The 23,442-nt window shown below is 40.6% G+C and overlaps 1 protein-coding gene across 4 annotated transcripts; it reads right to left on the bottom strand.

The window, feature by feature from the left end:
* Positions 1-1,051: 1,051 nt before the first annotated feature.
* On the bottom strand, positions 1,052-23,420 carry ABRACL (ABRA C-terminal like). 4 transcript variants are annotated; one of them, XM_072332145.1, is made up of 3 exons: positions 23,236-23,420; positions 2,633-2,699; positions 1,052-1,568 (listed from the first exon to the last, which is right to left on the bottom strand). In XM_072332145.1, exons 2-3 carry the CDS (start codon positions 2,691-2,693, stop codon positions 1,384-1,386), a joined length of 246 nt encoding a protein of 81 aa, XP_072188246.1. In that variant the 5' UTR covers positions 2,694-2,699; positions 23,236-23,420; the 3' UTR covers positions 1,052-1,383. The 4 variants fall into 4 exon arrangements, with proteins under 4 accessions (XP_072188246.1, XP_072188248.1, XP_072188245.1 ...); XM_072332147.1 differs by having other exon boundaries at positions 23,266-23,420; XM_072332144.1 differs by lacking the exon at positions 23,236-23,420 and adding an exon at positions 3,829-3,968.
* Positions 23,421-23,442: the final 22 nt, after the last annotated feature.

Below are 23,442 nucleotides of genomic sequence, written 5' to 3'. Positions count from 1 at the left end.
TAAAGAAATTCACACATCTTTCAGCAAAGGATGGGCAGCGCAGAGCAGCATGCTGCTGGCTTGGCCCATGCAACAACTCCTTCTCTGTAGTTGAAGGAGTATTTTTGAGTGCTGGTAAGGACTCGCAGCAAGCTAGAAAACAATCAAAACGGCTGACTTACCCCCTCTCATGGACTGATTTAGCTAACTAAAGATTTCTGAGAATGAAATAATCACAGCCTGGAGCCTCTGTGCTACTCCTGGCTAACACGGCATGAAAGAATTTAGGGTACTCCTCACCTACCTCCTTCAGTAGTCTGGAATACACAGAAAAAAACCCATATTACACTGCCAGAGATGAATAAGGTGCACTATCACCCATGGCTTTCTGTGCACAGTTTGGTCACTGAACAAGCTCTGACAAGTGAGCAAAGTGAAAACTTTGTCTCTTACAACTCCATGAAATAAAAAAGAAAGATGGTAGCAAAGGCTACAATTAAAAAGCTATGAGTTTAGAAACTCTAGCTGGAGAACTAGATCATGCTTCGTGTGTGTTTATTTGCTCTTTCTCATCAAGCAGAAGCAGCTCTATAGCTGCCTTAAAACTACATTCCTCACTATAGCTGCTCTGATGAAGCTAAAAGCAACAAGGAATTGCTGCAGCACTGAATTTTCAGCCATTCCGCCTTACACCGAGAGGAGAAGCATCACAGGGACAGGAAGGGTTGGTGGTTACAGTAAGCTGCTGAGGAGATCTAGCAGTGCAGTAAGTAAAACTGTGATCTCCACACAGAAACAAATCACTATTGTTTTTTGCTTTGTTCTGAGAACGGTGCTTGGTTTATTCTCACAGAGCTGCTCTGAAGCAACCTGCTTACACATCCAGCTCTTAGAATGCTTTCATTGCTGTTCCCCACCGCAAAGAATGGGCATTCATTGACCGCATCATGCAGTAAAAACTATCCCACTGCCATGCTTTCTGTCACTTAACCATGCTGCTTATAGAAATTCTGTTTGCTTTCATTTCCACTCGCAAATAAGAAGAGAGAGAAACAACTACAATAAGAATTATATAAAATGAAGCGTGTTCCTTTATTTTTCACTTTCGTGGCACATTTTGATTTGTAAACATTAAAGTACCAGTTCCATTCTTCATATGTCAAAAATAACCACCATTTGAGAGTATTACCTGAGACTTAAATAAAAGGAACTGGCATCTTTTACCTTGATCGTGTACAGTACTGTTTCAGGAAGAAATAGAAAAGGGAATGTTTTTCCAAAATAGGAAAATTTCCTTTCAACTATAAAGATATAGAAAATGCATCAAAGCATATAAGAACAATCAGTCCGATTCTGAGGATGTTGGAAGCCACAGACTCCAACAGTGCTGGAAGGCACGTTGCATCAGTCTTGCAGTAGCACGATATCAACATTGTCATGAACACCTTGTAAAAGCAGCTCTCCTTGATAAGTGACAATCTTTCGTCGTTTTGCAGCCTTAAGAGTTCCCACTAGGGCTTCAAAGAGGTTGGCACACTTTTCATCAGCGAAGAGCACACCAAATTTCACGCTCACTTGTCCATCAGCATCTAAATCAAAGACAAAACATAAAAGCATTTGCAGACATTCCTTCAGTTCGGAGATTCCCAAGGATACAGAAGTTATAGGCAGAGTATTGAAGGTAAATCCCACGGCGTTTCCCAGCTGCCAGCAACCTGGTGTCTGACTTCACTTCCACAAGATTTGACTTTATAAAGGGAACCACGCTATGAAAGCCAGTGATAAAATAGTAGACAAAGGTTCTGCTTGCTAAGACTTTTCTTAGGCTCATGTCAGTGACCACATATCTGCCGTGTTTATTTTTTACTGACACCTTTCTGAAACCTGCAACTAACCCAGGCTATTTTACTTCCTCAAAGCATAAAGAATAAAACTGTTTTAATGAACCAACCATTTTTAGAATGTTTAAAACATTAAAAATGTTCTCATTTAAACAAGCACTTTAAAAACATGTACGTACATTCGCTAAGTTATTCTTGAACATGCAAAAGGTATGTACCAGGTTTTGAAAAACAAAAGAAACTGCATCAGAACTAAAACCCATAAGACAGTCCCGCACCCACAAATTGGATACATATTCATAAAGAAAGAGGAGTTTTAACAGTAAAGATCCATCTTAAAAGAGAAGTCCACATTCTATGATTCTAAGCAAAGCCAAGCAAAGGCTGCGACTATACCTCCTGATTAGAGTTTTAGGCACAGGGATGAATTCCTTCCAACAGTGACGAATTGAAGACTATGACTCTTGGAATTCAGAAGTTACCATGGAAGGATATGAAATGGTGCTGTTTATTTGACAGTTGCAGCGAGTACCTTAGGACTTAAAAGGTAATTTGGCTGTTGATCTTAGTGGGGGCAGGACTTCAGGCCTGCTTCCTCTCCGCTGCAAATACACGCTTAACTTCACAAAAGGATCACTTTAAAGGATGGGTGATAGGGAATAGCATGCAATCCCATATTAAACATACGTGTGATATAGTTTCTAACATACGTGTGATACAGTATCTGAGCCTTTTAGTTAAGTTTGCCAGGTTCATAGGTTGGTGATACAGCATGACTATATCTACATGATCAGAGACATTACAAAGCTTACTTTTGGTCCCCAGCCGCCGAATCTCCTCAACTAAGAGGCTTATTTCATGTTCCACGTTCATTGTGGTCTAGAACACAAAACACATTTTTTAACGAAGTTATTATGAGTTCACCCTTTGCACATATTCACCCCAGAGTATTTTCAGCTCACCAGAAACATCACAACACTTTGCAAAACCCAGCAGCCTGAAGGCGCATCATTAGAGGATAATCTGAGATATCAGCCATGAAAAGATATAGGGCCTCTACACCCCCAACAACTGTGGGGGAACCAAAAGATGCTAACACCTCAGTACCTCTCAACACAAATACACAACATGCTACTTGCATACAGAACATCCCAGGCTAATAACTGCAGTTAGACAGCACCCGGGGACCAACGCTATACAAAGAAGCACCAACACGACAGTGTACAACTCTCCCAGCAAACGCAGGCATCAAAGCAAGGACACAGAGAAAGCAAAGCACCAAATGCAGCTTCCACTTGAGTAAGGGCTGCAGAGACAACAGCTGGAGCCGAGTGGGGTCTGAAAAGGTCTCAGACAGTCCCGAGCCCCTGTCAGACAGCAGCTGGGCACGGGGACCGGCTCTATTGTTCCAGGAAGCAGCGCTGCTGTGCAGATCTGGTGAGCACACGGAGTTACAGACCCGGACGCATCACAAACTCTTCCTCATATAAGAGCTACTTTTTCACCGCGTTAAAGCAGGCAGGAAGTGAATCCCACAGACAAACCAAAGCACTGAAGATGTTGCCGTTAAGTCACCGGGGAAAATAGGGCCAACATACCAAAACGCTGACGTGACCATTAATAATCAGTTCAAACTGCCAATGTTACCATCTAGCGCTGTGACGGCACCGCCGGCTTTGTAACGATACACTTTCACCTTTTTTTTTTTTTTCGCCTGTAACTTTTAGCTCTCCGAATTCACATCAGCTTAAAATTCTCTTGCCCGGTACCGCGCACACGCTGTCAATTTAGGTACCAACGTTTAAAGAAGATGGCGACCCGGCGGCCGATCCCGCCCGCTGCCCGCACAGCCCCGCAGCCGCCGCTGGGAGCAGCCCGGCTTCACCGCAGCGCTCCACATGCCGACCTCCCGGCGACAGAGCTCTCCCCGCTGCCGAGCGCCCGGTAACCAGCGCGGGGTGCCGATGCGACTCCCACCCCGCTACCGCCGCCAGGCTCCGCCACTCACCCGCTCCCACCGCTGCTCTCTACTGCCGGAAAACGCAGGCACAAGTACCGCCCGACACCGACGACGAGGCGAAGGCGGTGGTTACGCGGGCGAGCCCCGCCCGGTCGGCAGCGGGGAAGAGGAGGAGCAGCGGGAGGCAGGGCCTGCCATCCCCTCCCTTCTCCTCCCCTCCCAGCTCGCCCTCGGTGGCCGTGCCTTGTGCCTCCGTGATGCGTTGGTTACAGCCGGACTGGTATCACCTTCAAATCACAGAATGATAGAATACCCCGAGCTGGAATGGGCACGCAAAGATCGTAGAATAAAATTGCTTGAGTTGGAAGGGACCTTTAAAGGCCATCTAGTCCAATCCCTATACAATGGACAGGGACACGTACAGCTCGATCAGGATGCTCAGATCCCCCCCATCCAGCCTGACCTCGAGTATCTCCACAGACAGGGCATCCACCACAACACTAGGCAACCTGTTCCAGTGCCTCACCACCCTCACTGTAAAAAACTGATTTATATCCAATCTAAATCTGCTCTGCTTTAGTTTGAAACCATTTCCCTTGTATCACAATGGATCCTGCTGAAGTCTGTCCCCTTTCTTATAGACCCTTATTAGATATGGAAAAGCCACTCTTGGTGCTGCCTGGAGGCTTCTCTCCTCCAGGCTGAACAGCCCTAGTTCTCTCAGCCTGTCTTCACAAGTGAGGTGTTCCATCCCTTGGATCATTTCTGTGGCTCTCCTCTGGATGTGCTCCAACAGGGCCAGGTCTCTCCTGTACTGAGGACTCCACATCTGGATGCAGTACTTCAGGTGAGGCCTCATCAGTGCAGAGCAGAGGGGCAGGATCACCTCCCTTGCCCTGCTGGCCATGCTTCTTTTGATGCAACCCAGGATATGGTTGGCTTTCTTGGCTGCAAGGACACATTGCTGGCTCATTTCCAGCTTCATTTCCATCTTCCCATCCACCAATACCCCCAAGTCCTTTTCAGAAAGGCTGTGCTCTGTTCTTTTGTCCCCCAAGTTGTATTGATAGCAAGGTGTTGCCAAAGTCTTGTAACACAGAAAAACAGTTCTCTTTCCAGAGAAAACTAATGAGCTAGGATAACATCATTTAGCTGTGATAAAGTCATGCTGTGTTCTGATCGTTCATTCAGTACCACATCCTTACTTTCCACCTTGTAGAGAAAATGCAGTTTGATTTTTTCTGTCTTGTATCTCTGTATTTGCTACTGCTTTTTCCATTTCCTTGTGTCCTCTTTAGCTCCTAGAAATAGCTGTGTCTTCTCCCAAGCACACAGACATTAAAACTGGAAGCAATATGAACTCCTCTACAGCAGTGAGATCACTATCATCCTACCATCCAGAGGCCAGGTTCAAACCAAATTTCTTCAGAAAACTCTCATTTACTTAAGGCTCTGCCACCAGAGACTGACTCCCGTTCCTACAATACACATTTCATGCATCAGCCTATAAAGAGGAGACAGAGATACTCAGGCTGTGCACTGTGCCAGCTAGCTCTGGTCCTTTGCTATGCTCTCTCATCCCTGGTGCAAAGATAAATTGCTGAAGGCATTTTAAACTGCTATGGCAAGATCTGTTAGGGTTCATTTGGCAGAAACTGCAGCAAGATGAATTGATTTGCACAGTGGAAGTGATGCCAAGCAGATCCATTTTTATCACTCCAGGGATGCAGAGCTGGAGACCACACCACTTCCTTTTCCAAGAGATATTTTGCAGTGTCAATATTTTTATTAAAATATTTTCATTAGAAAAATCACAATGTACGTGTAACAAAATTGTTGCTTATTAAAATAAACGATGCCTTCTGCACAAGGATCTATATATTCAGCAAGTGGGAGCTGCAGAAGATGCGATCACAAGCAGATGGGCTGTATTTAGCACCAGCAAAGGTGCTCTTTAAAGAAAAAGCAACAACTGATAATTGAGAAAACAAGTAAATAATTTAAGGACTATTTTGCTAAGTCAATAATGACACTAATGAAATGTAAATCTGTCCAAATTGAATCAAAAGAAAGGAGTAGATTACCTGAAAAATGTATTATCAGGAGATCGTTGTATCTGTGCATATCCTGGCACATGTGCCTGTATTATACTGCTTTTCTTAAGATCTCAGATTTGTTGGCCAACACAGTGTTAACTACTATAATCACACTGATAGACTTTTAAGAAAGATCTAAGAGAACCCTGTTAAAACAGAACCTGGTTAGCATGTTTTTCCTTATTTTCCCGTAACCCTTTTGTCTCTGGAAGTTAAAAAATATTACTACTATTATTTTAATTCTGCCTTTTGAAAATAAATAATATAAGACCAACAGCTGGCTCTAAAGAAGACCCAAGGAGTCTACCAAGACACGGTATGCTTTCGCTACTTTATTCATTGCTCTTCATTGTCATGTGATTTTAAAATAATTATAGATAAATCAGTCATCAAAGGCATCTGTTATCATAACAATCAAGGTGAGGGTGACCTGCCAAGGAAAGTAAATGAGCTGAACTGCATAAGGGCCAAGTGACTGAGCGTGTTTTCACACAGGCAGCAGCAGAGAGCAGGAAATGTGAACATGGTGGAGATGGAGATTTTCTGTTGCTCTGTTCCTACAGAATTACATTTAAAAACAAACAGGCAAACAACCAACAACAACAGAAGTGTGAAACAGTCCTTTGCAAGCACACAGCTCATGTACATTTAATATCACTGGCTTAGATCATCGCTGGATTGATGATTCAGATTCCCCTTTCTGTGTTTCTAGGAGCGGTCCTCAAATGTCATGAGATTCTGCCTTAAAACAGACTATTCTAATTTGATCTTCATTGGAATCTCACTATAGTTTCTGTTTTCACAGATTCACAATTCTACATCAAGGCAGCCAGAACAAGCAAATACACAACACAAGATTTAAAGCATAGCTTAAAGACAACAAAGCAGATGTGCTGGATCTGATCAAGCAATCAGTTTAATCCAGTATTTTGCCTAGAGAAGTAACCAAGTGCAGAAGTTTGGCAAAAAAGTACAATAAATATCATTTGATACTCTGGTTTCTCTCCTGGCTCCTGGCACTTACTGGATTAGGTTAAGGATTCTCTGAGGTGAATGTTAAGTCCTAATAATCACATTTCAGAGTCAGAAATGGACAGCTGTCAGTGGATTTGTCTAATTTCTTAAACTCAAGCTTTTGATTTCATGTTGTTCTCTGGAAATTATTGCTAAATAAATGTATAGAGTGATGTGGAAAAATAGTTAATTTTGCTCATCTTTGCTTTTCTTACTGAGAACTCATGAAATGCTTCCAATTTCCTATACCACGACCAGGAAACTATTCCATCTTCACCTCTTTCCATCATATTCATGACTATAGCTCTCCCACCATTCATTCTATTTTCCAGTTTGAGTTAATCCCCTGTAAGATGAATGCTTTCCCAAGTGCTGATCCTTGTTGTTATTCAGTATAATTTTTGTACATCATTCCTTGTTCTTTCTTGAGGTTGAATTACTGGAATTGCTAGCATTATTCAGTGGGTGGGTAAAGCATATACAAGGGCATAACAATGTTTTCTGTTTTGTTCTCAGTCCTAATAATTTCTTGCATCTCACTTGCCTTTTTGAAAACTGCTGAGTACCATCCAGTGATTTCAAAAGCTGTTTCCAAAGTGGTAGTGATTAATTGTTCTGTTACAGATCATTAGGATTATTCCACCTCCACTGTTATTAGTTTGCCATGTTCAGTACCATCAGCTGTACTACTGTGTGATTTGAAATAGAATCATACACAAAACTTTGTCACTTCTTTTCCTCTGTCATCAATGACAGCAGTGAACAGCACAGATCAGAGATCCTGCTAAGTGCTAAGCAACATCTCTTTCTCATGAACACTGGCCACCAGCTCTTACCCTTGAATTATTTACTAATTGTGAATGGAGTCTGTCTTCCTACCCTGTGACAAATTAGTTTTGCAAAAATGTTTAGTGCTTGCAGAAAACTTGCTGTAAACATGTTGTTTGACAGGTTTCTCCAGAGAGAGGCAGCACAGTCTGAGCCTGAAAAAGGCATGCAGAAGAGAGTGACAAGGTTGTTTGCTAACTAATGGTCATTTTGTCCATACATTAACTAAATGTTCTTGTTTTGCTGGTACTATCTTTGTAGTAGGTAGCCTACACAGTTCTTGTTTTGTACAATATTGTTCTCCTGAATTTTTATTACATTATACAACATACTTTTGAATAGGCCAACACATGTACCACATGCACATGCAGAAGTCTATTGAGATTGCCACTAGCTGGAAAACACTAGAACTGACACTGTGATTTGCAGATTTTACCATTCTCAAGTGACCTAGGTCTCATTTTGTTCTCTCAACAGAATTTTGTTTGACTTGTTGATTCAGTAGAGATATGAGTTCCTGCTGGATGCACCTGTCACCCATCCTTCTTCTATCATACCAGCAACTCACACCTGTGCAAGGTGCCACAAATTCTCCCTAATGCTTCCAAATCCAGACAAATCTATAGTGTTGTGATTCAACCAGGGGCACATATACAAGCTTTCTCTTAGCCCAGTGCCATCACATATCTATGCAGTTGGCCGGCCATGAGTCACTTCTCTACATGGGTGTGCCATGTAGAGAATGTGCAACCCACTGTAGGGTTATGACTCAACATAAGTAGAAAAGCTACTTAAGCCCTGGCTGCTAAAGCAGATCTTTAAAAATGTGTTTTTGCATGATTTAAAGATAGCAAGTAGCAGAGGACTGACTACATTTCTAATTCACATAGACTTTGAAACACAACAGACAAAAATATATTTTCTTTGAACAAGATAGAGTCACTGACTGCACTGAGAAAGATACGATCACAGCAACTCAATAGAAAGTGTGGTCATTTTTAGGGACAGTCAGAAGAACAGCTATATTGTTTGAGACAAGCCAGTCAACCAGGAAAATAGTACTGTGTTCTCTTACTGACTCCAGATCCAAAGCAACTCCATCATTCTTGGTCAAATCATTACTTTTATTTGGCTTTTCTCTCTGTTTAAATGTATAGGTTGTTTGAAGGGAGAAAATTATTTTTCCTAAACAAAAAGCATAGTGATTCTCCTTAAAACCTTCTAAGAATTTTACTGTAAAGTCCAATTTGAAAAGATTAATCACATGGGCTCTTACCTTTGCTTCTCCTATAAGGAAAACAACAACGACAATAACAAACCAAACAAAAATAAAGCAAAATAAAAATTTTCTCTCTCTCTCTCTTTTTTTTTTTTTTTTTTTTTTTTTTTTTTTTTAATCTTTTGATGAGCTGAAAAATTAACTTAGCAAAACAGAAGCATTTAAGTGCAAAGCAAAGAAAACAGATCAGGCTCAGAACATGACAGACTATATAGACTATATATATGTGTGCCCCCAGTGGCGCAGTGGTATAAGCTGCTGCTTGCGGCACCGAAGGGCCCGGGTTCGAATCCCCCCTGTGGTGCAGGGGGTAGAAGTGCCGCTTCGCTACACAGAGGGCTCGAAACCCGGGAGTTGGACTCGATGATCTCTAAGGTCCCTTCCAACTCACACGATACTATGATACTATGATGATACTATGATAGAGTTACAGCTGACGGTCTTAGCATTCTAATGGACACTTCCATGGGGGTTGAATTGGATGATTCGCTTGTGCTGCTATTCACCTGTTGCTCTGAGGCCTTGTTTCAGAAACAGGGCATCATAGTCCTCTTATCCACTAGATGCCTCAAACAATGCAGTGCCTCTTCTCCCTAGATTAAGCATGTAAATCTTTATTACAGTTGAACGGAAAAGCGAAGTATGTAAAATCTCAATGACATAAATGACTGAAATGACTTGTCCTGCAGCTAACCCAAGAGTAAACCTCTGGGGAATGACAGAAATATGTTAAACCAGTACAGGCTAAAGAACCGCACCCATATTTTTAGCACTACAGAAAAAACTGCATGAAGAGCTACAAGATGACATCAGTCATTTCTCTGGTAGCAGTTACCTGAGAACTGTAAGACAGAACTCAAAGCATGCTCAAATAACTCTATAAACACGCACAAAGTCAGAACTAATACAGGATGTAAGTTGAGCTTGGTTGTGGTATTCCATACAGGAGAATGTGAAGCAAAGACTATTTGCAGTAATATGTAAATTACTCCAAAAGCGATACCTCCTGCTTACTTCCATGGAAACTACAGATACAAAGAGAAAAATAACCCTGTATGGGAGACTGGTGATCACAGCCTGAACCTCTGATTAATCAGCTGAGGCAAGTGTGGGATCAGCTGTGGGAGCACAGGTGAGAGTGATGTAGCTGTGCTCCCGGAAGGGGTGGAGCTCAACTCCACCTCCTCTGAGACCTCATTTAAGGGCTGACTCCCACTGAGGCAGCATCTCTTGGAGATTGCTCTCCAGTGAGGACTGCTCCAGCTTCTTCAGCCAAGGCACCACCACTGGTGAGTTTCCCTTTGCTTATTACTTCTGTATGTTTGTTACCATCTTTGCTACCATCTGTATATTAACAACCAATACAAACTCTATTTGATGGAAAAAAATTCTATGCTACAAAAAACTATTTTTCAACGTAGACATCATCATTAGCCATGCATTTTTGCCTGCAATGAACCAGAGTCTTCATACCATGCTTGTAAAAAATTTGCACCAGCAGAGGTGACCCAGTGTTTCACAGCTGCTATGTAATTGCTAGGAAAATGTTGCCCACAGTCATCAGCCTAGATGGAAGTCAGAAGGCACCAAATCTGGACTCTGTGGTGGGTGTGGTAGGGCAGTCCAGCCAAAGTTGGCAATATGCTCCATTGACTTCAAACTGGTATGGAGCCTGCCATTATCATGTTGCAAGAGAAAGGTTGTCTTCTATGGCCTGACTCTCTAAGTTTGAACCTTCATCCACTTAGATAGTGTTGTGATGTAGTGGTTGGTTGCTGATTTGTCTGGTCCTGTGTGAGCACTCGTAGGACCCACTTTGTGCAAACTTTGTGATGTTCAGTGTTTTCACCATTGTTTCCAACACGTTGAAGCTGATGTTCAGCTCCATACACAGTTCCCTGGTCATAATCTGCTGATGCACATGGATAAGCTGATTGAGACACTCTTCATTTTGTGGTGTGACTGCTGTGCATGGCTGTCCAGAGCATGGCTTGTCTTTTACATCACTGTTGCTGAAACACATCACCCACCACTTCTCTGTGCTCACAGCCACTCTTTGGTCTCCATAAACATTCAGCAAGTACTGATGAATGTCAACAGGGGCCATTTTTTCTGCAGGGAGGAATTCAGGGGCACACGTTTGCTTCATATGTACTTCCATGTCAGTCTGCCACTCTCCTGCCATCTATCATGCAGCAATAAAATGTAATGGGATATTGGTGGGAAGATTCAACCTCTACTTCCATATTACCAGCATCTGCCTCTGATCTCATGGGTCAACATAATAAAATAGGAGGCATTACTTTCAGAGCAGCCCTAATATGCTGAGGGAGAAGAGTATCAAAAAGTGTTTGGAGACAGTCTACAAGAAGAAAAAGTTTATAAATAACCAATGATGTTTTGTGTGTTATAGGGTATTCTTTGCTATAACAAATGAATATTTGAGAGAGAGCAACATGAAAGCTAATTATGTTCTTAGATTCCATTTGTCCAAATAGCTCTTGTAGCAAGGAAACAGCAGGACATCTCCTGATGTCCACATAGCATGATAACAGCTGAATTATTCAGTTGTTTGTCCTCCTGTTTAGTATGCATCATGAAAAAACTCACCTCCCCTGCCCTCTACAGAAATGCACACACTACTATTTTGTGGGCTTTTTCAGGAAACCAACAAAACTGGCTTTGCATCATGTTGTCAACTGACAGTAGCAGGGATGACAGTTACGCTAATACACAATTACTATTCACAACCACTTCAAATACAGCTCTAGGTGGATTATCTTTATTTATTAGTTTCATACAAATTTCCTTCCTAAAGCTCAAACATTTATAGTGACTCATGACAGAAGGACATCAAATCATTTCCTGAAGGAAATCTTACTGAAATAGGACTGTGGATTGACATTTGTCAAGTTACATTTATTTAACACATGGAAAACTTATCATGGCAGAAATCATTATGTTAATTTGTTAATGAAATGACAAGACCTCCTACTGCCAATGAAGTATGGTTTGTAGAAGTTCATAGCTGCCCTCCACCTCCCCTACCAAAAAAAAGCCCCACATCCAACCATCCAAAAACCAACTTCTTTCTCTGCTGCACTACTAATGATAATTAATAATCATTTAACATAATAACCCTATTTATACAAATTATTTTTATGAATAAAACATGTGATTTCGGTGGTTGAAGGTTCTCAGCTCAAAAACTGTTCTTCCTACAAGAGACAAGATCATTGGACTTCAATAATCTCATCACTGTATTTGTCCTATACTTTGAAGACAAGTGTAGGACTTCATTGTTTTCCACTTACGGATGAGTAAAGTTGATATACAAACTGCATTTTAGCAATTATTTTTTGGTTTCAAGATGCAAAACCTGCTCTGAAATCCAACTCAGATTCAAGTTATCAACTATTCAAGCTTTATTAATTTCACTGTCATTGCAGCTGCAAGTCGTTTGGTCCAAAATCATCTGATGTTGTTTGAAACCACAACACAGAACTGTGATCAAACTCCAGCTCCAAATGCATCTTCTCACAGAGCAGTGCTAATGGTCTCATCTCTGGACCTAATATCCTGGGAAGAACCTCTGTCAAACTGTGTGTTGGTTTCAAATGGTAGACAAATATCTACCACTGAAGTACTATGAGAACACGAAATTTACACTGTTGAACATAACATATGGGTTGCTTACTAATGATGTGCCAGCTTTTTCCTTCATCTAACATCTAAGTTTTATGATCTTGCATGAATTTTTCATCTGCAAAAGCAATTGTAATTGTGAAGCCAAATCTTAGAATCGTAGAATCATAGAATTGTAGAATGGCCTGGGTTGAAAAGGACCACAGTGATCATGCAGTTTCAACCCCCCTGCTATGTGCAGGGTTGCCAACCACCAGACCAGGCTGCCCAGAGCCACATCCAGCCTGGCCTTGAATGCCTCCAGGGATGGGGCATCCAAAACCTCTTTGGGCAACCTGTTCCAGTGTTTCACAACCCTCTGAGTGAAAAACTTCCTCCTGAAAAACCTCCTCCTAATATTTAACCAAAACTTGTGGGATAAATCTTACCCTTCTTTTTTTACCTCAGGGGATTTTTTTTATTTTTATTTTTTATTTTTTCCCAAGCATCTCTAATGCACTAGAGGAGATTAAAATTAAAAACATAGTTAAGAAAATGAAGTGTAACTATTTTCTTCTTTGGTTCATGGACACCTTACATAATTCTGTTACATGTGCATAAGTAATATATGCATCTCGAAGTGCTGTAATGTAACATGTTGAAGCAAATGTTATTTGTTCTATGTCAGATCTATGTCTGTGCATAGAGAGGACAGTGCATACAACTAATGTTCTTGAAAAGTCAGGTTGGTTTTGTTTTGTTTTTTCAGAAAACCTTGTTTAAACCTTGGCTAAGGTGCAGTGTTTAAGATTTTGGGTAGAAATTGAAAGATCCCTATTTTTCAGTCAGGCTTTTAAATTGTATTTCCTGTGCACAAACCTACACTGATGTCTGTCTCACCAGACTAGCTGCCTGAAAGTAAGGTGTCTGTTTTAATTTAGATACTTGACTCTCTCGATATATTTAGTTGTGTTACTATGGCAAAGAAGAAAGATAAGAATCTCACCTTCTGAAGAGCACCACTATGCAGAGAATTTTGGTAAATAGCTTAGAGCTATTTCCTAACATTCAGATAGCTAAAGACACATGGAACAAATAAAGGCTCTTTGGTCATAGTTGTTGGTTAAGTGACACAAAACTCATAATGTGATAACTGAAGTACCATATTGTTGATCCCCTTCTATTGATTACCAAAGATTCCTTAAGAAAATGCACAGATGATCCTCAGTGGGAGCAGCTTCTCCCAATAGCAAATTGTCATCAATAAAGACTGTTAATTAGTTGCTGTAGCTCAGAGTGTTTCCATCACAGAGGAATGCAAACAAAATGTGGTAAATCTAGTACCTCACTAGAGAAGAAGTGCAGACATTTTTTCATTCACTTTGCAAGGAATATAACTCTTCTATTTCATTACTGGGAAATGCAGTTTGGATGTGTTCCCAAGCTAAAAACTGACCACAAATGCTATTTTTCTCACAGGTCAGATGTGAGGAAACAGAGTCATTTCACTTCCTTCAACATCCCTATATAAAGAGAAGAGGAAAGTGGGACCAGACCTATTGTTCTTACAGTTTCCTGTCTCCTTTTTCACTATGCCTCATTTGAAAAAGCAGGGCTCAGCCACTTAGAGTGCATCATCTCCATTTACAGTATTTGGATATTTAATAATGAATAAATGGCCTTCATACTACACTAGAAGAACTGCCATTTGATATAAAGGCTGTAAGACAAAAGTAGCTGCTGCTTGTGTTTTGCAATTAAATATTGCAGCTCTTCCTTCAAAATGAGTTCTAGCTCTTCCAAGATGGAAAGATGAAGATGCACAAATATAAATCCTGTCCTCCAAAATCTCAATAAACTGCTTTTTTTTTTTTTTTTTTTTTTCCTCAGTATTTTTTCTGAATCTTCAGTCATTTGAAGTATATTTGGAGTATGGTGTTCAAGTACAAACAAGAGAAAGTTCTGAGTGATGAAGTAGACTTGGCCCACTGTTGGCTACCCTCATCCTGGGCTGCTAGCCAAGGGCACAACAATTCTCATTGGAATGAGCTGGGAAATGGTTCAAGAGATTTCTGCTCTCTCCCAGCTAGAAGCTGTAACTGAAGACCTGTGAAAGCACACATGATCTCATAGCATGCTCCCCAAAGGCCCTGCTTGCTGCCCAGTTTTAGTTTCGCCTATACAAGATCCCCCACAGAATAATTGCAGTGATCATACTCTTGACTTTTCCTCTCTTTTCCTCTCTCAATCTCTCAGCCATTTGTAAGAGACCTGTAAAAAGATGTGGTACCCAGACCTTTTCCAGAGCTGACCTGAAGGGCTAGTACACCACACTTTGTGTTGGAAGGTGCCACTTTGTAGCATCACTTAAAGATAACCTGCTCAGTTGCCACCTCAGCCAGACAGCTCTTGCACTTGGATTCCTGCAAAGCAGCAGCCTCACCTTTTGCACAGTAGTTGTCCAGTCTGCTGAGGAGCCCAGAAGAGACACCAATTTGGGATACAGCCTTTCAATCAGAGAGCTGATAACACATTCTAGTCCCTTCCAAATGAAAGCATTTTCTCTGTAAGAGAGACAAATCGACCTTAGTCTGAATGAAAAGGCACCTGGGAAGAGGAATGGTACAAGGAGCTGATTCTTGGCCTCTTATTTCACCCTGCAGAATAGAGAGATGTGCTTCATGTGCTCAGGGTGGTTTCCTCCTCTGTCTCAGAAACAAGTCCTCTTAAAGGACTTTGGAGGGAAGCATGCACAAGGACACACACAGATTTACAATTAAATGAAAAAAATATGTGGATAGCTAAAGATGCAACTGTTTCTCTGCATTTGTACATGTACATCCACTCCACCCAGACAGTTCCTAATGTACTCATCTATGATTAATTGGAAGAACTGTGAGATCTGAACCTTTTTCTAGAAGGCACAGGAAGAAATAAATTACTTGGCAATAATTCCTCTTCAATTCAGAGCCTTAGCACAATGTAGATTTAACACCCATTCTACCAAATAGAGTCCTTCAAAAATAACTAGAACAGAACATGATGTTTCAAAAATAAAGAAATGTAATTCCTTTAGAATATTCAGATGTGTGATAATTAGGAGCATTTCCATTTGACCAAATAATAGGATCAGTTCAAAAAACATATTGATTGCACACTACAGTATACTTATTAGCATTTGCTAACTGAGTCATGTTTAGCAGGAAGGTATGATGGTAAGAGCTTTGTGTTAGGAATTATTTATAAAGGAAAACTGCATCTTCCTTCTTTGTCTCCGTCATCTTGAGTCACTCAGTGCAAAGGAGTTTCAGTCTGTGTATGTTCTATACACCTTGCTTTGTGAAGAAGTTAGTCTATAAAATAAATTAAAGCAAAGCCAGAAAGGGAGGGTGACATTTAGTTATTAGGCTCCTTCCTGCAGTCACCACAGATGGAGCACACAGCATTCTTAATATTCCTTCTATGCTTGACAAAAAGATCAGAGAAAAGCCATTATAACTGGGTTGTTACCAAGTGAAGCAGATTTAAAAGAAGGTTGGGGTCGTTTTGATCTAGAGGACTTTAAGAAACAGAAACAGACCAGATCATTGATAACTTAAACAAATACAAGACTTAGTGGGAGTTTTGGTTTGTATTTATCTTAACATATCTAGAACAACTGAAATCACCATTAGAGAAAAGGGAAGGGATTAAAATCCTTGGGAAACTGATCTTAATGGAAAACAGCTCAAAAAACAGGCTGAGTGAAGGCTGAGTCCTGACCAAGATGCAGAAAGAATCCCACTATAAAATAACAAGCTGGTGAACCCAGAAGAGAATAAGTACGAGGCACAAGAAAAAAAAAAGAGTTGTGTACAAATGACAAGAGTATCCAGTGGAAGAAAGAAAAGAGTATAAAGACAGGAGAAAGGGGGAAACTAAAATGCTTGATTAAGTGTTTTTAGCTAAAAAAATGGTTAAGGAAGAAAAACAATAAGATGGAAACTGAAATGTTTGATGGAAAAGGAACATTTCGTTTATAAATACAGCAAAAAAGCAGAGGAAGAGGAATATATGTGTAACATGGGCAACCAGTACAGACATTTAGCTTTCAGCTCCTGTTTCCACCTTATAAGCAATTTCTGAGAAATTCAGCAATGTGCCAGAAGTTTCCTGAAGTAGTCATCAACAATCCTCCTCAATGGTGGTCATTATTTAAGGTAGGGAGGGATAACATCCTCTTCCATCAGCAAGTAGGAGTGCACTTCCACATTCAGAGAGAAAGAGGAAAGAGGAAAAAGTAACAATGGGAACTGCCTAAGAATACAAAGAAATGAGAGCCAAGTAAATTATATAGGTAGCTAAGGAGGTAGAAGAGTGTGTTCAGAGAAGCTGTGGCTTCAGTAATGTGAATTACTGGGGTTTCACTAAAAAGAAAGAATACAGAGGGACTACAAAAGAGTCTCAAATGTAGTGAAGAAAAATACATTTGAATTTAACTCGTCAAACTTAAAGGTAGATGTTATCAATGCATAAAGAAATCTATAATTACATCGATTAGATAATACCATAAAGTACAAATGATGCTACTAAGTTATAAACAGAGACTGTATTTTAAAGGAGAATGTGGATACAGGTATGAATAATCTGTAAAAATATATGGCAGCAAGACCAGATGGATTTTGAGTTCAGTGTTGAAAGACTCTGAAAGAACTTTTATTTTCTCTAATAAGAGACTTGATAATGTAATGCAAACAGGAGTTATCCTCTCCTTTTGGAAGAAACAAGGATAGCTTTAAAATCTGAAAAGAAATGGGATTTCACCAGTTGCTTTTTAGGTGCTGAGGTAAATAGAAGAGGCATTCTCCCTTCCCTCATGCTCTGCAGGATTTCCTCTCTGGGAAATACCAAGCACAAACCTGTGCTGGGTGAGGGTAGATGCCCACCACCTTTTGAAGAATGGATATGAAATCTCAGTTAGAGATCTGCCACAATCAAAAAGGAGTAGAGGTTTCTCTTTTTCAGTATCTCCCACTTCAAATTTGGTTTCTATTTTTTTTAAATCAACCAAGTTTTCATTTCAAGGCATTCATTTAACTCCTTGTTCCTTTCGATCACTTGACATATTGGATGAAAGAGAAAAGAGTTAGTTTCTAAAATACATGCAACTTTCATAAAGGCTATGGTATATGAGCAGGAACAATAGTGAGTGCTATAGAAAAGGTATTATTCATTTTCAATTGTGGACATTTTCACCAAGAAATATTATTAAATACTCCACAGATAGCCATCTCCAGCCAGGATCCCATACATATTTCAGTGGTGACACAACCCTGTAGAGAGGCTGCAGAGAAACAGTTACTCTTTGTCCTTAAGATACGTGCCTGTGCAGAGATGTAGAAGGGACTAGAATTACCACGTTGTAGTGACAAAATCACTTCAGGTCCACTCTATACTTGCTGAACACTCCTTGCAAAGACATTTTCTCTGTACAGGAAGAAAAAGCAACACCCTGTGATGGGACTGTCTGCTCTGTCACTCTCTGTAGAAGGAATTTATATTTATTTCTTTCTTTATTTAATAGAAGCATAGAATCACAAGGTTGGAAAGGACCTACAAGATCATCTAGTCCAACTGTCCTCCCATTACCACTGCTACCACAAGCTACTATCTCGTATATCTCGTAGCTCCTCATCTAGAAGCCTCCTGAACACTGCCAGGGATGGTGACTCCACCACCTACCTCCCTGGGCAGCCATTCCAGTGCCTGACCACTCTCTGAGAGAAAAAGTTTTTCCTTATGTCTAATCTAAACCTCCCATGGTACAGCTTGTGGCCATTTCCTCGGGTCCTGTTTGTTGCCTGGGAGAAGAGGCCAAGCCCCTCCTCATCACAGCCTCCCTTCATAAAGTTATAGAGTGCAGTGAGGTCTCCCCTGAGCCTCTTCCTCTCCAGGCTAAACAATCCCAGCTCCCTGAGCTGCTCCTCATAAGACTTGTGCTCCAGACCCCTCATCAGTTTCGTTGCCCTTTTCTGGACATGTTCCAGGGCCTCGATGTCTTTCTTGTAGTGGGGAGCCCAGAACTGAATACATCACTCAAGATATGGCCTCACCAGAGCTGAGTACAGGGAATGATTACCTGTCTGCTCTTGCTGACCACACTATTGTTTTTCATTCACTACTGAAAATCACATAGCCTGAAATGTGGGGTGTTCTTCTGATGGAGAAACAACCCTAGCAGGACTAGCAGAAAAGAGGGTGGATTCCATGTAATATGGAGGTTAGTTCAGAATGTTTTTCAATATGTCAGGAATAGAAGGAATCCACTTCCATCGTGGATGGGAAGAGGTTACAAAGTGTAACATACATGCAGAAAAAAGTGTAAGTACAGATATCTTCGAAGTGACTATTCTTGTATCAAAATGTAGCTTCTACACAAAGGTAAAAAGAGGCTTTTAGAAAAGCAGAATAAGGTTTCCTTCATTTATGAATGTTAACACTGTGGAAATATTTTTCTGCCTGTGGATAAAATATGCCACCTCCAAAGGTTTCTTCCTGTTTAAAAGAGCAAGTAATAGCAAGACAGAAAACAAAAACCAAAACAAACAAAAAAACAAACCCAAAAAACAAAAACATCTCTGAAGTCAGAGGTAGCAGGTTTTTCAAACACCTCCCATTCGTTTCCAGCCTTAATGTACTTGTCTTTCCACTGAAGGATCAGGATGGAACAAGTTTGTGTAGCTCCTTATGAGCTGTAAGTAGAGAAGCTTATTGACAGAGACTGTAAAACCTGCTGCACAGCATTGTGCTCGTGAAAGAACTTAGAAATGCAATGACAAATAACCTCAGGGTCATTTTTACAAACTTGGGGAACAAGATGTGAGAGAAAAGTGGACCTGAGTACATGTTTTAAAAGGTTGGAAGCTCTTTAAAGATGTTTGAATAATGATAATAAAAACCACACATAATATCTAAGCACGTAGTAGACCTCACTGCACATAAGGGTAGTGGTGCATGAGATCCACTGTTATGAGCTCAGATTCAGAGGCCCATCAAAACCAAGCAGATCGTAGACATTGCATTCCCACTGTAACTCATGAGGACTAGTCTTTGCATCTATGTATGCCTGAGTTGTGCTTATATTGAGAAACAAGTCTCAGCATGTGTAGCAGCTAGATTCTAGAAACAAGTATTCATTTCACAGCTGATAAAATATACTGAAACCTGAGCAGTGTTTTAACTGGCACTTCCCTTAAGTGAATAAAATGCTACTTTCACTTTTCTTCTTTAGTAGTGTTGGAAATACGTCCTTCCCTAAAAAACCCTAATGTTTTATTGATGTATAATTTGGCTCTAAAAGTTGTTATGGTCAGCAAAATAAACTTTCCCTTCCTTCCATCTGGGTCATTAGACTTGACCTTCCTATGATGATGATTTTCTCTGACTTTGATCTTTTAAAAGGATGATTGCTTCGATAGTAATAAGTCATCTAATAGTTGCTTCACAGAAAACAAAAGACAGTAAAATTAGGGACCAGGTGGAGAATAGCTGAACTCTCAGCTCATCACAACTCTGAACTCTAAGAAGATGTATTAAAAGGAGAGTATAAAAAGTACAATATTTTAAAAGCTAGGAGAGTTCCACCCCTTGCTATCTTCAAACTGCAATTTAAGGCAGTTAATCAAGTTTTTCATGTTCCACAAACATGATCAACTACATGCAGAATGAAAGTATTTCTGACTACATATTTTGATGGGTATTATTCCATAAACCTCTTTCTTTGCATATCTAGCATGAAGTGGTGTGCTGGGAAGTGCTGTGATACAGATCTTTGCAAACAAATGAACTAATAATAGAAATGTGGTTTCATGCTGCACTTAGAAGTGCAGATATGGAGAAATTAATGTAACTTAGAAACATGCAGTATCTTCCTTGGCTCATCTTGTAGCATATTCTCCAGCAAAACAAAACAGGGCAGAAACTATCATTGATAGTTCACTGAAATTATATATATGTATTTTCTCGTACATGATGACTCTGCCCTGATGGGAACAGGCAATGTTCTGAAGAGCAGAACTCTCTTCAGCCTGAAGATTTGTGAGCTTTGTGGGGGAAGAAGATCCTCTAGCAAAGACAAAACACTGTACTGGGACGTGGAAGCAAAGATGCTCCCTTGGGAATTAGAACCTGATGTGCTACATGGCATTTTGTTCTTATTCTTTCTGCTAAGTCACTGAACGAGCATGAAAGAAGAAGGTAAGTTTACAGCATGAAAACTGGAAATGAGACCCATCAATCTGTTCCAAAATTGCTACCTGAATGCCTTCAGTGGGGTGCTATACAGGGTGAAAAGCTCAGTATAACCTCCCCTACACTTTGATCAGCAAATCATGGTTTTAGTGAGATATGTGTTTATTAAACATCAGCGTTGTTTGGCATCGAGACAGGAGCAATTGCCCTGTATAGGTTCCTAGGGAACCTCCTCCCTGTGTTCTTTGTGTCTTACACTTGTTGCAGCCAAGTAATTAATGTGAAAAGACTATTCCAGCTAAAATAATAATAACAATAAAAAAATAGGAAGAAAAAAGAAAGCAAATAATGAAATAGCAGCTTAATTAAAATAATAAGTTGTACAGACTACTTTTAGACATAAAACAATGCAAAATTATTTTGACAAATACAACAATTTCAGTGTCCTTACTCTAGCTTATGAAGGACTTTATGGCTATAGATGCATATATTAATCTTTAATTGCCAGGGTCTACACTAGCATACAGTCACTGAACTTGCAAGAAGCAAAGGCACTTGGAACTCAGTCACCTCCTAATAAGTACTTGAACAACCTCTTCTACAAGCAGCTCTGTGTAACTAATAGAATTGCAGCATGCAATTTAGCAGTGGGGGTAAGGTTACATTCATTATACTTACAGAGATTCTGATGTGAAAATAGCTCAAATTAAGTGACCTATGATGCTAAGTTGGCCTTATCTCAGACTGTAAAATCATAATAACTAGGTACAATATCAAAAAGTTAATTATGTCTTCAGCATAGCCTATATTGAAGAATTTTAGCTAACTGGGAAATGAGGTTTCAAAATCACAAAAGATGGACAATTATTCATTTTTGGAAGATCCTTTCGTTTATTATTTTAACTATAAGCTAATTCATCACAAACTTTAGTTATAATCAAAAGAGGATCGTACACTTCAAACAGCAGGGATGATGAATCTCTGGTTTAAGTCCAGAACATAACCACCTTCAGCAGATAGGCAGAAAGGATGAGGTGCTTAAGAGCGGTATATCAGTCAGCAGTGGCAATCTGGAAGAAGGAATGGGCGAGCTGGGAAGGAAGGTGAACTGGAAAAGTGGAAGAAGGATGAATCAAAGTACTGGATTTAATTAGATCAAGTCATAGGAAGGGCCCACCAGGGGATCATGGCATATAATTTCTAGATGTAGATGTCCCTGTTCATTGCAGGAGAGTTGTACCAGATGACCTTTAAAGGTCCCTTACAACTAAATGATTCTATAATGATTCCATGATGATGATGAATGTGTCGAGGATGCTGGGCTCCTTGCAGAAGGCAAGCAAGCTGGAACGACTTTGCAGCAAGACTATGCTGACCTAGTGAACACCTGGCATCATGGAAAAACATAAATGAAAGACAAGCAGAGCAGGAGATCTGAGTGAAGGGGTGAGCAAACTCATCCAAATCAGGTTCTTCACCAAAGGGCAGTGAGCATGGAACAGGCTTCCCATATTGTAAATATCCAAATAATGTATCAGGACCGTATCTGTGATAAAGCAGATCTTACTCATGATTGCAATGGTGGGCATCCTGCAAGCAGGAGCATGAACAGAAAACAGCATTACATCTTTCATGCCATTACCCGTTATCTCTTTCTCCTCTGGTTCCTCTTTGGCTGAGTATTTCAGGTTCACAATCATCCCAATGCTCAGCTAAACATACAGCTACTGGATAAACATAAATTTCTGCTAGCTAAGCACATATTGCTTATTAGTTAACTTCTCACATTTGCTCACTCAACACTCAGTCATTATTTCTGGACATCTTCTCGTCGTTGCATAGAGATAAGCTTGGAAGGAGGATAGAGGGGGGTATCCTGATGCCTGACTGATGCATCCCAGCCTACCCACAGCGTGAGGCAATCCAGCCTTGTGTAGAGGCCCATAACAAACGTCCAAGACGTCTGTTTTTCTTTTGCTGAGGGTCTCTTATCCAAACAAAATAGCCTTACAATATGCTTTCAAGCCCATAATACTATAGCCATACTATTTGAAACATTTAAAAACTATTGGAGTTTTGCAAGCAAGAATTAGTCACATAATTCAGCAACTATATTTTTTAAATGTCCTACTAACTTCTGTGGTATTTCCAGTTTTTTACATCAGCTATTGCTAAAGCTAAATTACAAAATACAAATACATTGTGCTTCTTCAGATCAATCCCTCCTTTTCAATATCTAATGCTGAAACAACCCCTAATTCCATTCCTACACCCAGGGCTGCTGTCACCACCCCAAGCTGCTGGAGTTCAAGTGGTGTCTGGAGAACGCACTCAGCCATTGGGTTTGGATTTCGGGTGCTGAGGTTGCGGAGACAGCGTTTGTACCTGGTGGTTCCTGTGGGTCAGGAAGCTCACCCCCGTCCCAAGACGCCAACACCGCCGAGCAAGAAAGGCAACCGGCAGAACCACTCGAGGCCAGGACTCCTTCACGGGCCGCAGGGGGTACGCGCCACCCCCTACCCCACATGCCGCCACACGCGGAGCAGCGCCGCCGCCAGACCGAAGGGGGCGCTACCTGCGGCCCCACACATC

This window comes from Excalfactoria chinensis, chromosome 3 (genome assembly GCF_039878825.1).
Source record: "Excalfactoria chinensis isolate bCotChi1 chromosome 3, bCotChi1.hap2, whole genome shotgun sequence".
NCBI classification, from domain to species: Eukaryota; Metazoa; Chordata; class Aves; order Galliformes; family Phasianidae; genus Excalfactoria; species Excalfactoria chinensis.
Note: the sequence above shows the minus strand (reverse complement) of the source record. Positions and strands in the feature narration are given on the sequence as shown.

Bases quoted from the DNA above. Each gene is read 5' to 3' on its own strand.
- ABRACL (XM_072332145.1), bottom strand. From the start codon at position 2,693: ATGAACGTGGAACATGAAATAAGCCTCTTAGTTGAGGAGATTCGGCGG. The intron at 1,569-2,632 runs GTAAGCTTTGTA...TCTTTGATTTAG, and splicing joins TCGGCGGCTGGGGACCAAAA to ATGCTGATGGACAAGTGAGC.